This window comes from Gopherus flavomarginatus, chromosome 9 (genome assembly GCF_025201925.1).
Source record: "Gopherus flavomarginatus isolate rGopFla2 chromosome 9, rGopFla2.mat.asm, whole genome shotgun sequence".
NCBI classification, from domain to species: Eukaryota; Metazoa; Chordata; order Testudines; family Testudinidae; genus Gopherus; species Gopherus flavomarginatus.
The window spans coordinates 83,176,606-83,192,413 of NC_066625.1; the positions used below are offsets into that span (position 1 = coordinate 83,176,606).

A 15,808-nucleotide genomic window follows, 5' to 3' on the forward strand; every position below is an offset into this window, starting at 1 on the left:
TTGGGGCACTCTCATGGCCACATGACACAAGCTGCAAGGAGACTCTAGCCACAAGCTTTACCCTGGCTGCCCCGCCCCCATTTTAGCTCCGCCCCCTCGACATCCTCTCCCAGCCTGTTTACCCACACCTTGGGCACATGGTAGATGTGCCCGCTGATTGGCCGCGCTGCCGCCTGTCCTCCAATCAAAGCTTTGTTCACGCGGCACTGCTGCTACCCTATTGGCCGGACGTGAGTTATCACGCTGGGTGACGCACACGAGACGTGTACCGGGAAAAGACCCATGACTGAACAGGGAGGCGTCAAATAGTGGACAAGGGAGAAGGAAGGTGACCAATAAGACGCAGCGGTGGGTGGGACTTTCCCCAGCTGCGTGCCGGCCGAGTCGGACGGGTTGAAAGCGACCGGCGGCGGTTGGTTTCCCCGGCAGCCGGGGGGCGATGGCGGGGGGGAAGGTGAAGGCGCTGGCCCTAGTGCTGGAAGATGAGGCCCGGCGGGGCGGCTACGCGAGCGGGGACACGGTGTCGGGCCAGGTGCTGGTGGAGCTGGCGGGGCCGCTGCTTCTCCGGGCCCTGCGGCTGGAGGCCACGGGCCGGGCCTGGGCGGCCTGGAGCAAGGGGTCCGCCCGGGTCTCCTCTGCCCGGGCCCGCGGGGGCGCGGGGCGGAGCGTCCCGGGGCCCCGGCGGGAGGCCGAAGTGCGGTACCTGGACATCCGGCAGAGCCTCCTGCGGCAGCCCCCGGAAGGTGAGAGGGGAGGGGTGTCTCTGAGGGAGGGAAGGAAGGGATCGAGGGGGGGGTGTCTCTGAGGGAGGGAGGGAAGGGATCGAGGGGGGGGAAGGATCGAGGGTGGGGGGCGGGGGCGTCTCTGAGGGAGGGAAGGAAGGGATGGGGGGGGCGTCTCTGAGGGAAGGGGGGAGGGGGTGTCTCGGAGAGAAGGGAGAGGTACCTGGGGAGGTAGAGGGGGGAGGCGCTGTAGGAGGAAGGGGGTATGTCCCAGGGAGGAAGAGGGGGTGGAGGATGGGGGGGCGCTAAGGGAATGAGGGGGGGGTCTAAAGGGAGGGGGTGTGAGGCGCTGGGGGCGGGGCGGGAAGGGGCTATGTCCGAGGGAATGAGGGGGGGGTCTAAGGGGAGGAGGTGTGAGGTGCTGGGGAAGGGGGTCTGAAGGGGTGAGCGGGGAGGGGGTTCCGTAGGAGGGGCTGGTCATAATGTTCTTCCTGCACAAGGGTCTCCTTGTGGTGCCAGTAGTTCCCTCTGGTGACTCCTCTGATTTTATGTTGGTTTGTTTCTGTGTCTTCCTGTTCACCTTCTCTGCCAAGCCTGTTGGGGAGCCAACTGCTCGGGGAGATAGTTCCTCTTAGATAGGGCTCTTAGCAATCTCCAGTTAGCATGTCAAGCTCACAGTACGTTTGCAATAGTAATGGGTTAGTTGCAGTCACTCTTTCACAGCTGGCCTTTATTTTCAGGTGTATCATCAGTTTGAAACTCAGGAAGTGAGTTCCCAAAATAGGTGTGACGTTTCCTGGGTAGTTGAAGCTGGGGCAATGAGAGATGAGGCTCCTGAGGTGTCTTCCTGACTCACTGGGGATTTTTTTTGGATTTCTGATACACTTCTCTTTCAAGCTGTTAAGAAGTATCTAGTAAAATTGAGTAAATGCATTTGTTTGATAAATACAGATGCTTTGATTAAATTTCTAAATTAGCTTTTTAACAACAATATCTGATAGAAGCCCACCTTTCCCACTCCTTGAGTGTCTGTAACACTCCAGAAAATTGCCATATGACCTTCTCTGGGTCCATAGAAGTTGGCAAATCCTATCTGCCTTTTGGAGGGATTTGAGGTTTAATAAGCAGTAGCTTGCACCTGTTGAGAAACATTTTTATGTGCTGTCAGCTTCTGTTTGAAAAAGTCAAAGTTGTGTTTGACTTGATCCTCATTGACACAATTTAAGGAGACTTGTTCAAGTGATTATGTGTTAGGTCAGTGTTTCCCAAACTTGGGACGCTGCTTGTGTAGGGAAAGACCCTGTCAGGCAGGGCCAGTTTGTTTACCTGCCGCGTCCGCAGGTCCAGCTGATCGCAGGTCCCACTGGCCGCGGTTTGCTGCTCCAGGCCAATGGGGGCCACAGGAAGTGGTGGCCAGTATGTCCCTCCGCCCGCATCACTTCCAGCAGTTCCTATTGGCTTGGAGCAGCGAACCGCAGCCAGTAGGAGACGCGGTCGGCTGGACCTGCGGACGCGACAGGTAAACAAACCGGACCTGCCTGACAGGGGCTTTCCTAGAACAAGTGACATTCCAAGTTTGGGAAACACTGTGTTAGGTGTTTGAAATGCTGCTTTGTATTAACTATTCCAACACAAGCTCTTTTTTGGGGGGTGTATTTGGAACAATACATGAAAAATATACTTAAGAATGGCCATACTGGGTCAGACCAAAGATCCATCTAGCCCAGTATCCTGTCTTCTGACAGTGGCCAATGCCAATTGACCCAGAGGGAATGAACAGAACAGTTAATCATCAAGTGATCCATCTCCCGTCACCTATTGCCAGCTTCTGGCAGACAGGCTAGGGACACTGACCCTGCCCATCCTGGCTAATGGCCGTTGATGGACCTATCCTCTATGAACTTATCTAGTTCTAAAGTCTGCCTCTTTAGCCTGAATGTTCCCTTTTTCTCCTCATCCCCTTCTTGTGTTCCTCCTGAATCTCTCCTGTCTAGCATTACATTTGTTTGATTATGTAGTCATTCAGTTACAGTCTTAGTTCAAATTCCACATGATTTGAACTTGGGCACCTTAGAGTGCCTTGTAAACAGTTTTTCAAATCCTCAGTAAGGAGGCTGTCAGAGCAGCTGGCCTCCTTTTGATATCTTAGGGATATTTGATTATATGTTATAGTGTTTGTTCAAGAATATAGGTCAAAACCTATAGAAGAGCTTTATTTGGAAACGAGACTATGCTGAATGCTTGAAAGTTGACATATAAGGAATTTCAAACGTGTTGAATAGGGTCTTTAAGGACACAAGAACCAAATTCTTGTATATTTAATGGTATTGTATGGCATAGTTTTTGGACGAAAGGGATATTGTACACTTATTTGCGGTAATATGAGTAATTTAAAAATGTTTTTTCCAAAGCGACATTGGTTCTATTTAAAAGAATGTTTCAATATTCCAGACTCAAGCAATCTTTCCATAAAATGGAGGAGGGGGAGAATCCAATAGAAACACTTGTTCCCCAACAAACATGATGCTGCCATGTTTGTGACGCTGTAATTGCAGCATTGTGCTACTGCATGAGAATCAAAGTAAAACTGGCTAGTCTGTTTTCATTGTCAAAGCAAAGTGACAAGTAAATATAAGTAAAAAATTCTAATTTTCTCAACACTTTTCATATAAGATCTTTTGTAATAAAACTAATATTGAACTTTTGTGATCAAACTTTTCTATCAATAAAAGATGGTTAGATTGCTAATTATAAAAGTGGATTAACCCTCTCCTCAAAAAAGAAGAACCTTATAATTACTTATGGGAAAATTTTATTGCAATGTGGCTAGAGTTAAGTATTGAAACTTAAGATCTAAACGTTTCCTTAGTTTCATTAGTTCAGCAGTGAACTTGGTGAATATACTGGGTCTGAGCCAAAGCCCATTGAAGTCAGTGTAAATTCCTTTTGCATCTGAACAAAATTCCATAAACTCTATATAAGCTATTCTAATTTTTAAATAGAATATAACCTCATTCTTCTACAGGTGAAGATGGCTTATTCCTGTTAGAAGCTGGAAAACATGAATTCCCATTCAGCTTTCAACTTCCACAGGAGTAAGTAAAACAATGTAACTCAGAATGATCATTTTGACAGTTTTTTGCTTTTGAATAATAACTAGAGTAACTGGAGCAACTTAATCTCTTGGTTTTGATTTTCTCTATATCAGATTAATAAACAAACTTTTATGGTTATCTTGACCACCCATCACATAGGCTTGCCTTATGTTTTATGATTTCCCCAAGGGCTTAAATAGAAATCTTCCCATCATAACACTGGTAGCAGAGCGAGAGAATCCAATAGAAATATAACACTGCTATATTTGACTCAACTATTGAAGCATTGTGCTAGTGTATGAAAATCAATGTAAAATTGGTGTGGTTGTTTTTGTTTAAGCAGGGTTAAAAGTAAATATAAGGAGTAAGGAGGGGGGAGTGTATTCACACACAGTTTGGAATCCTATGATAAACTTGTGTGAAAATGTTTTTATGACTGTGTGTGTTTCAGACCTTTGGTGACCTCTTTTAGTGGAAAGTATGGCAGCATTCAGTACTGTGTGAAAGCAATTCTGGAAAGGCCTGTGGTACCTGATCAAAGTGTAAAGAGAGAACTTCAGGTTATCAGCCATGTTGATGTCAACTCGCCAGCTTTCTTGGTAAGAGTAGGTTTTTTGTTTTTGTTCTGTTTTTTTAACCTGTGTTCAAGAAGTATTTATACCAAGCTGTAACCAGTTCAGTGGTACCATGGTCTGTTGTTTGCTGACTTCTGAAAGCATATAAGATCCCTTCTAAGCTTTCTCTATAAATAGATGATCTTAGGTTGTGTGAATTGCAAACAGAGTGGCTTTTTTAATACCATTGATTTAATACCTCCCTGTCCACAGGGCTGCTTTTGCCAAAAAGTTATGCAGGCTTGAAATACGTTAATAAGTCTTAATAATAATAATAATAATAATAATGCACATGCTTTAAAGTAGTTACTTTTACCAGAGCAACTACATTCACAGGATTGCAGTGTCCTAAACTCTTCAATAATAGTAGGTTGAGGAACAGTAATTACAGAAGAGTATTAATCATGCTGAGACTCATTTAAGCTCTGGCCATTATGTTATGTATCCTTCCATTTTGCATGTCATTTTCTAACATTAAGTGCATGCATGGAGCTACTTCAGAGATCTTTTCAGTTATTTCTTTTAACAGATTTGGCCACATTAAAGCATTGAACTTCTAATAATCACTAGAAATACTATAGAGTAATAAGAAAGATCAGCCTATAAGTAACAACAGAATAGGCAAGATGGAAGCTAATGAGCTACATTCTTTTATCTAAACCCATATTATCAAAATAATATAAAATTATACCTTGCACTTTCATGATAGCAACTAGGACCTAATGGTTTTATTCATTTAAATATGAATGTCTGCTTCAGAGAAAAAATCTAGGATAATATTAACGTTCCATCATAATACTAATGAGGCTGAGATTTTTTTTTATGTTGGATGATTTACTTTTCTCCTAATAGTGTATCCTTTTTTTTTTCCTTTTTCTTTCTTTAAAATTTAGAACTTGTATAAATCTTTTGGCAATGACATGTGTAAGGAATAGATCTAGTCGTTGTGTTATACACAACTCTATTAATGGTCAAAAATAGGCAATATTGTCGTGTGTGATATATATATATATAGAGAGAGAGAGAGAGAGAGAGAGAGAGAGGCACCTTTTATTATGTTACTATATACTCTGAATCTTTTTTTTTTAAGTTTGTCATTTAAGGGCACCATAAAGAAGAGCTTGTTCAGCAAGAATCTAAGGTTACATAATTTAAATTCTGCAAAGAATCTTCTAACATTGGGATTGTGCCCCTTTTCTTTATACAATATGTATACATAATAAGGCTGTTTAGGCTTTTTCTCCAAAAAGATGTGTTTTGTGTGGTGGTGACTTTACTTTAGAAATACCAGGAAAGTAAAGTCTGGTTATCCTTGGTTTGCTGGAAGACCTACTTGATGTCTCAGGCTATGTTTACTGTGGGCTCTGTCCCGTTTCATTTACAAAGTCTGGTTTTATACAAAATGTAACTATCTATTCATGTTAAATAAGTAGTTACAATCTAAAACTAAAATTTCAAACAGTCCAACTAAAAATCACATCTCAGTTGATCGATGTTTCATTCGTGACGTTTGATGTTGAAGTCGCAACCTGAATTTCTAATGTTAAAAAAAGCAGATTTTTTTAATGTAAAAAATTAACATTTTGGTTCATATCCATACATCATAAAGAAAAGCACAAGCCATTTTTTTTCCTGTACAGTTCATCTTTTAAGCAATAGCCTAAAATAGAGAATCAGACTTGAGCATCAGGTATCTTTTAAATGTATCTGTGTGTTGATTAGTAGTGGTATGAGGTTAAGGACTTGATGGTATTTGTACTATGCAACTTTGATTACAGAGGACAGGAATTTGGTTATTTAGGACCAGATTCCTCAGCTCATTGCACACAAGTGAAAGTCAATGAGACTTTGCTTGTGCTCAACAAGTTACAAGTTTGGGGCCTTTCAGTGACTCCCATACTTCATTGGTTCACATACCACCATCTTAAAAATGTGTTGTGAAGTGAATGGCTGGAACATCAAGCTCATGTACCGCAGTTTGGGAACCACTAATACAGTGTTTCCCAACCTGGGACGCCGCTTGTGTAGGGAAAGCCCCTGGCGAGGCATGCAGGTTTGTTTATCTGCCCTGTCCACAGATCCAGCCGATCGCGGCTCCCACTGGCCGCAGTTCACTACTCCAAGCCAATGGGAGCTGCTGGAAGCAACAGCCAGTAAGTCCCTCAGCCCGTGTATTTTTGCATTCTGTTCATAGCTGCAACTGTTCTGTAGTACATGGGGGTAGGGAGGAGGACAGGCTCTCATGGTGCACCAAAATTGGGAGAGCTGTACTTTGAATGCCATGGAGCAGTGCATCGAAGTGGCTGAAAGAGTGTGTCAGTTTGTGGCTTGGTTTCACAGACTGCAGTAATACTGGCTGCTGCACATCTTTTCAGGACTATATTAGTGAAAATGAGCTAGCTAGGTAGATCCTGACTCTGAGTTATGGTAAGCTGGGATTCTATGTCAATCACCTATTTAGTTTACTTTCATTTTGTAAGTTTACTGTAGCAATCTTCTGGAGCTTTACACAGGTAATGTAAATTTCACCTAACGTGACCCTTATACTGTGGGAGAGCTGTTTTCATTGCTTAGGTCTGAATTTTAATGTATGTTTGTAGTTTAACTTAGCCTTGCAAAATTGCTATGAAAATAGACCAGCTCAGGCACAAAATGTACTCACTCACACTTTACTGTGATTGATACATAAAATATAACTTTATCTGCCAAATAGTTGCTTGTTCCAGGCTAATGGGTGAAATAAAAGCTAAAATAATATTTCATTTTTATGCAAGAAAATGAAAGTAATTAATGTAAAGAACCAAATACAATCATTGCCCTTCAGGGAAGATGTTTTCTCTTGGCCCTTTAAAGGCCATGATTGTGAAACTTGGCTGTAACTTGCATGCATTGAACTTTGCAGATAAATTTTCAATGCTTTTGAATTTTATGTAGGTCACTTTAATAACTTTTACATGTAATTTTTGTTTGGCTGGGTTTTTTTAACTTGGAAATGACCACATCCTGGTTGAAGACCAAGGGTAAACTCCTACTGTCTTCAGTAGTACTACCAGGATTTCATCCCAAATTGGTACTGAGCTAGATTTCAAAACTCTGTATCTGTTAACTTTAATTTCACAGTGCAAATAGCTGGCAAATATTTGCCCTTTGAAATTAAAAACTTCTATCATGTTTTTTGTAGATGCCTGTTTTGAGAAGCCAGGAGAAGATGGTTGGCTGTTGGTTTTTCACCTCTGGTCCAGTCTCTCTGAGTACCAAAATTGAGAGGAAGGGATATTGTAATGGTAAGAATTTGCTTCAGCTCTGAAATACACTTGTGAATATTAGCATAATCTTAATAATCAAGCTATTTGGTCCTGTCTTCGAACACAGAAGAAGTGCAAAACCAACACTTGTTTGTAACAACAGTTAAATGAAGACTGCTCATTTGGCCGTTAGTGAAATCAGACCTGTGTAAAGATTACATCTGTTGGTAATGCAGATTGAAAGCTAGAGTTCTTATTCAAAAGGTGATCTACATTTGAGATACCAGGAGTGTAAAGGACAACAGAATAAAGCTTTTGGCAGGCAGACTGTTTTACTGGAATGTTATGTTTAGCTTTTTTCTGTAGAACTCTCTATACTAAGAATAATAGATTATATGTATCACCACTGTATCTAAGTGCTTATCACAAGCCTTCTGGAAGTGCAAGTATTTTGCTGATATTCTTAGAGAAACACTAGAATACATCTAGCAAACCAAGCTTTTACAACATGTCTAGCTTATAAATGTTGATAACTTTAAAAAAAAAAAAAAATAAGGTGTTAACTCTGGAAGCCAGTTTGCAAAGGTAGACTACAATAAGGGTGTGATATTAGCTTTGTTCATCCATTACATATGAAATATAGACATTGTAAAGTGTGTTATCCTCAAATAATGCTAGAAAACTGCACATTTATTTACAAGACTTTTTTTCTATTTTTAGAGGAAGCCATACCAATCTATGCAGAAATTGAGAATTGTTCCTCTCGTTTGATTGTTCCAAAAGCTGCCATTTTCCAAACACAGACTTATCTGGCCAGTGGGAAGACAAAGACTTTCCGTCAGATGCTTGCCAATGTACGAGGAAACCCTATTGCTTCTGGGAGTACAGATACCTGGAATGGGAAAACTCTGAAAATTCCACCTGTAACCCCTTCGATTCTTAACTGTTGTATCATCAGAGTAGAGTATTCTTTAGCTGTAAGTATAGGTTTTTTGTCACCAATAAACTTAGTGATTCAAAATAAGCATATAATTTGAACTTCATTAATAGTTTATGCAGTTGTATGAATGTTTCATGATGTCGTTAAATCTTAAAGCTTCTTTAAAGTAAATTAAATGTTAGTATGGAGGTGGAAAACAAACTACAGACATATCGGTGACTTCCCATAGACAACAGCAAGAATGGGGCACAATCTCTTTCCAACAAAGAGGACAATGTCAGATTGGGTAAAGAAGATAATTATAGTGACTGGTTGCTGTTGGTATTGGAGACCAGACAGGAAGAAGTTTTTCAGTGGACAAGATGGAAGATGAACAGGGTATGGAAGAGGTTCTCTTTCTCTTTTGGGACAGCTCTCCAGTATATTATGAAGAAGGAAAGAGCAAGAATGGGGCATGGTCTGCAGGCATGAGGGGCAAAGAGAGACGAACTGGAAGTTATTACCAGGATATTGAAACTGAATGACGGGAATTATTGCAATGGAGGAAGTGAAGAGAATTTAGGGGGAATAAGTAATTAAAGTTTACACGTTTAAAGCCCATCAGGGGAAAAATGTGGGTCTCATTAGATGGATGGAGACGAGTCAGAAGTGAAAAGGTAAACCTGAAAGTAATTTGCATCAAGATTCTGGTTGAAACTTCTTACAAAACAAGAGGAAAAGGTCATCTAGAGGCAGCCTTAAAATTATTGTCTTCTTTCTATGCTTTATCAAGTACTAGTATACATTTCTTATCTGGATGCAGTAAATTTGTGTGTGTGGTTTTTTTCTGTTTGTTTGTTTTTAATAACTTACATAAAGGATGTCTGTCTGCTTCTATGAAATCCAGTTCCATTGTAGCTTCATGACTCCTCTCATCCTGTTGTGTGTGGGGGGGATTTGTCGCACAGGTGTATATCCATATTCCTGGTGCTAACAAGTTGATGATTGAATTGCCACTGGTAATTGGCACAATTCCATGTACTGGGTTTTCAAGCAGGAACTCCAGTGCCGGCCAGTTCAGCGTGGACATGAGTTGGTTGGCACTGACCATGCCAGAACACCCTGAAGGTATGTATTTTTAGCTTGTCATCTGGATTCATGATCTCTATAATAGAAGCAGGGACTGTTGTGCCAATTTAAAGCTTCAATTCTTGTAATGTGCCTTTTTGAATCACTTCAGTTTATTAATACCATAAAATTGGCATACCCTATGAATTTACTGTTCACCAGATGTAATGTCATTAAAAAAATCTAATATTTGTAGATTTTTTCATTGTTTTATTGGGATATAATTTTTTTAATGTTCTCAGGAATTGAGATACATACACAGTCTAGAAACAAGTGAATCGTTCAATGAATTTGACAGTGGCTTTTTTTTTTTTTTTAGCACCACCAAATTATGCTGATCTAGTATCTCAGGAAGAATTCTCTAGACATGTTCCTGCTTATTCACAACCAGTTGACTGTGAGGAACAATTATGTGGTCATATGTTTGCGTATATACAGGAGTTCCGGTTTCAGCCTCCACCTCTCTATTCAGAGGTAAATAAAAGTTTCATATCAAACTACATAAAAGGTTTAAATATTACTTGACTGTATTGGAAGTAATCATTTTGATTTTTTTTGTCTACAGATTGATCCACATCCTACTCATATAGAAGAGAGACAATCTGTTTCATTCATGCTCTAAACAATATTTGAAATAGCTGTATTTGTGATGAAATTGAATCCCTTATGCTTCAACTGTTAGTAAAGCTAAAAGGAAACTGCTTTCCCATTAAGAGCTTAAGTTCAGAAACAAAGTGCAGAGGCAATTGGAGTTGGAAGTCTGAGCATGCTTGGTGTTTAAAAGAATCTCTTTTGGATTAGTCTGCATAGGATATGTGGATGTCAAATTATGTGACCAAGATTCGAGGTGTGGGAAGTGTTCGAGAATATTCATGAAGAAGAGATACTACATAAAGTTATAAACAAAAGGGTTTTTTAAGGCTGTATCAAAGAGGAATGAAAATGTACTTACACTTAAGGTCTGCTTGGAAGAATCTGAATCAAAGTACATTTGTATCTCAAGAATGAGAGGTAGGATAGAATTTCCAAAAGATTCTCTTGTGTTCCAGGGCTTCATTTTGCACTGTCTGTAATCAAGAGAAGGAAAACTAACTAAAATCTAGAGTTCCAGCTCTAACTCCAGCTACAAACAAACTTCACGGGAACATATTCTAACATCAGACAAGTGGTACTATGTCATCATTCATGCTGAATTTCAAATTGTCATGGATAGCTATATTTTGCCATTACTGCAATATTATGAAGGCAAGTCTTTATTGTGTGAAAGACAAACTACTTAAGAGAAAGTTGGACTTGGATAACTAATTATGCACTGTCTTTGTTTTGTTGTTTCTACTCCCCCCCACCTCCCCGAGATCTCAAGGGAATTATTCTAGCCTCTGGTGCTCCTATACTAATTGTGTGTGTCTTAAGCTTGTGGATAGCATGATAATGGGAGGCAAGGAACAGAGAATGTCTTCTTGCCAATAGCAGATATTTATCAAAGTGGATTTATTCAAACGCCTTTTTAAGCCTACCTCTGTTTTGGATACCTATCTAGGGTCAGACTGAAACCAAAAACAACATCTAAGACTCGCAGTAATCTGCAATGTTCTAAAAGGGACCCTAAATTTCCACAGTTAACAAAAAAGAGGCAAGAGTTTGGGGAGGAGTATACATTTAGTTTAGATCTGAAGACAAAGCAGAAGGTAAATGTATTTTGACAGCAATCAACCAGCAAGGGAACAGAAGCCTTCTGTAAAGGCACACATTTTTTTCATTTGTTTTCTGTGGTTTTGTTGAAAGACCTACTCTGTCATTGGAGGCTGCACTGTTCATTGTTATCCATCCTCTAGTATTTTTCCTGTCTTTAATTTTGCTTTGGTGCAATATTTTACTATTTTCTTCCTCAGGTCACTTAAAACAATGAGATTTTTCTTGCTGCTAAGGATGAAGGTACTGCCCTTACTGCCTTCGTCTAGAGTAGAATGTTTTTGCTTCTTACTAAGCATGAATTTGTGTATGTAATCTGACCAATGACCATACTGTCAGCAGTTCACTAAAAATACGATTTTTCTAATGTGCAAGTGTCCAGTTTACAATAGTGTTAGATACATGGTTCTTAGAACTGCTAAAATTACTTTGTATATTTGACTAAAGGCTTTTGGGTTAGAAATGCTAGTACTTCATATGGTAGAACACTATTTTTCGGTAATTAAAAGTGTCATTGCAACTTCTATCAAAAACTGCAGTTTTAAAGTTTTTAAATGGTTTCATATTAAAAAAAAATCTTTATTCACTTAAGTAACAGGGATTTTTCTGCAGGCATATTTATTTTCACTTTGTCTCCATTCTTTTAGTATGACTTTTTTTCTTTAATTTCTAGCTCTTCAGTTAACTATTGACTCACTATTGTGTATAATAGATGTGGTGCTGATACAGATACATATATTTTAAAACTGCAGTTTCTTTCATTTTAAGTATTATCTTCTCTAGCGAATGCAGCTTTAACCAAAATTTGACTCCATCTTTTAGAAGACACTTGGAGTTTTCTTAGCTTCCAGTGTAGCGGTCATGCATTTTGATGGAATGCCCGTTTAGTCAATGCAGTATTTAATTTACAGCACCTTAAAAGGGAACACACAAATATTATCCTCGCTAAAATATCATTTGTCCTAACTAAACTGATAGCCACACTGTTTCTGTTTAACTTTCATGTCAGTCATACAGAATATTAACCTAAGAAGAATGAGGTGCTTACAATGAGGACTATAAAACCTAATGGTTGGTCTGTTACCTGGGTAGTATATTGGTACAAACATGATCATGCAGGCACGAATGTGTGTCAATGAAAGGTAAAGATGCATCTCTAGTTTAAAAAAAAAATCCTTGGTTGCTTCTTGTGTGCAGGAAAACTGTGGCCTTAAATTGTGGCAAAAAAAATTCTTAAATGCACAAGGACGTTTAAGAAAAGGATGAAAGTTTGAAGGCCCAATTCTGCTCTGCAATACCTAGTTTAGAGGGTGGAATCTGGTCCTTAGTTGTGTACTTTGCACACTAATGAATTCAGCATGCAGATGGGTTGGTTTTGATAACTGTGAAACAACTTAAAAAAAAAAAAAAAAACCTTGCTATTCAAAACTTTAACATGCAAGGATATGATTGTATTTTGTACTTGTATGAGCCCTATGGGTTCTTTGTTTAATAAAAATGTAAAACTTATGTTGTGATTTTATTTATAGAAATTGATTACAACTATAGTATAGTATTCAGAGTTAACTTAAAAGCTGGTTGTAATGTCTCTTCTAGAACAAACATGTCTACTCTAACGTACTCGGGCAGGAGGAGATCCTTTTTGTACTTAAAATTTTTAAGATTTGAACTGTAATCTTAAATATGCAATAGTGTTTTACTGGAGAGTTCTTGTCACTATTTCCCATCCCACAAAACTACCCATCTATTGTCACTAAGAATTGGAACAGCTGCTTCAGTACAAAAATTTAATGTAACAAGACTCAATCCTGTATCTCTTACCCATAATGATTTACATAGAAGGATACTTTTTAATTGAATTACGCTGGCCATATGCCAGCATATTGTGAAATGCATCTGAAGTAGTACTAGCCTGTCTGACTGCTGGGGCGGGGTGGGGGAACTGTTTGTTTGTTTTTACCACACATTGCCTTTATGTGAGCAGCTCATTACAACTAAATAATGCAGCAGAGCTGCACTGAATTACATGACAAAGCTTAACTGACTCCCAAAAGATAGACGTGGTGTGGCTCCTGTAAGGGACAGGAATCATCTGAAGGGGGTGAAGAATTGCCTTAGGGGGCAGCTGTCATGGTATCTTCCTAAGCCCCAAAAGAGTTGTTTGTGTGAAGCTTAGCAGTTGTTCCAACTAGGAAAGTGTCTATGTCACTACCCTAAAAATAAGGTTCTAGACAGCTTAAACCCCTTCTTCACAGCAGGTCAAGGGTATGACAAGACTTGGGAAGCTCCTAAAACTGCACACTAAATAGCTGGAAAACAGCAGTTTGGTTGCATGTGGTGCAAATGTTGCACAAGTGCTGCATTTATTTTCTTAGCAGCATCATGATTGTATCATGTATGGAGCCTTGTCTTTAGAGGAGCTGTTGCTCTGGAACTTGTGATAGTGGAAAAAGTCACAGTAACGGCAACGGATTTAATCTTTCCCAAATACTTGTAGTAGTAACGAGAGAATGTTCTTTCAGTATTGCTCAGTGGACAAAAGTAAGTGATACTTCACTGTTTTTCAGCCTTTATACTGCTCTCGTCTCTGAGAGGCCATCATCCTAAAACATCCAACTGCATTGAGTAGAGTTGTGCTCCATCTGGGCTAAAATGCAGCCAATTTTTGTCGAGCCCTCTAGGGGAATGAAGGTCGGTTTTAAAATGTGCCCTCTAACAAACTGCAGCCACTGTTGATTTTAGTAATAAAGAACAGTGTCTTCTAATATATTGGTGTTTTAAAACAACTATAGGATAGTGGCTCATCTATGCAATCTGCCATTCAGGACAGCAGCAGGGAAATCCAGATCTAATTTAGTGTAGGAAATATGTACTGTGCCTTCATTCTACTCCTCAAATTTTGCAGATACAAGCATGACTTCAATAGAGTTGTAACGGCTTACACCAGTGGTGAATTTGATCTTTAGTCTTATGCTGAGGGCCTTTTTAGTAACACAACACGTGCGATTTACAACTGTAATACGACTATTACGATCAATCTCAGCAACCGTCTCTTCAGAGAACAAGAGGAAATATTTAGTTTTGGATTGTGTTCAGCTAGTTGGACTTCTTTATGGCAAGAAAAACATAAACCTACAAGGGTAAGAGTAGAAACTGCTGATTCTGATATACCCATTAGTATCTCCTGAGTCAAACTGGGAAGTGGATACTTGCTTTAAGTATTTGTAAAGCTGGCATGTTTTACATTGCAATCTGTGTCTGCTCCTCATCTGTTTTGACTGTAAGCGCTTCAGTTCAGTGATCCTTAGGTTCTTGGAGGACTGTGAAGATCCTAGAACACTTCTAGGTACTATATAAATAGTACTGTTTGATCTTGTGTCTTGCTCATATGTCAGTCAGATTGAATTAAGCTTCAGAATGGGAATGAAGCCACTCTCCCTTTTTAAAATACCCCCTATATACTCGTTCATTATCCCATTCATTTATAAGCCACCCCCACCCCCCTAAGGTGGGTAAGTTTAAAAATAGCAAAAACTGTATGACCCTTTCAGAAGCTGACCCTATATTTCAGGGGTTGGTAAACTTTAGCTCCCTGCCAGCAGTTTAACCTGATGGGCTGGTTGGGACGTTTTGTTTACCTGGAGTGTTCACAGGTATGGAGCCCCTCAGCTCCCTGTGGCTGCGGTTTGCCTTGCCGTTCCCAGCGGCTGGGAGCTGTGAGAAGTAGCATGCCACTTCCCCCACCTCCCATTGGCTGGAAACAGCGAGTCATGGCCACAGGGAGCTGAGGGTCTCCATACCTGCAGAAGCTCCAGGTAAACAAAACAACAATGTATTAGATATTCAATGATTTCATAGAGTTTAAATCATCAAGTATTGGTGTAGACCTGTTTATAAGCTGACCCCATGCTCTTTGATGCATCACCTTTTTTTTTTTTTACCAAAAATATTCTGCTTATGAATGAGTATATATGGTAAAAAGATATTCCCTTCTCCCAAGGGGTTTCCAACTTTTGATTCTAGCTTTTAACTCTGGACAATGCCCAATATAGTGTAATTATTATTTATATAGCACCTAAATTGTGCATGATACTTTACAGAACATGGAAGAAACTGTCATGGCTGTAAATCTAAGTTTAGGCTCTCATCACAGCCTAAAAACAGGAAAAAAGGGCAGGTACAGGGAAGATAGCAGGTGTATGAGTGAAGTAATAAATTTGCTTTTAACATAAATAAATAAAATGCAATATCAATTTCACTTCCATATAATTGTTATATGTTGTTTCTACCTCTGTCTACCTGTCTGTCCTTAGAGCATGAGCTATCTGGGGCAGAGACAGTTTCTACAGGTCTGCCCGGAAAAACAATCAACACAGTGTGGTTGCTTTCATGC

At 39.8% G+C, this 15,808-nt stretch overlaps 1 protein-coding gene across 1 annotated transcript; it reads left to right on the forward strand.

Annotated features, from left to right (window-relative positions):
- The first annotated feature begins 338 nt into the window (after positions 1–338).
- Positions 339–10,559, forward strand: ARRDC4 (arrestin domain containing 4). Its single transcript, XM_050967155.1, has 8 exons — positions 339–743; positions 3,748–3,817; positions 4,269–4,416; positions 7,613–7,715; positions 8,397–8,653; positions 9,564–9,723; positions 10,043–10,197; positions 10,289–10,559. The coding sequence occupies exons 1-8, from the start codon at positions 440–442 to the stop codon at positions 10,343–10,345; spliced, it is 1,254 nt and encodes a 417-aa protein (XP_050823112.1). The 5' UTR covers positions 339–439; the 3' UTR covers positions 10,346–10,559.
- Positions 10,560–15,808: the final 5,249 nt, after the last annotated feature.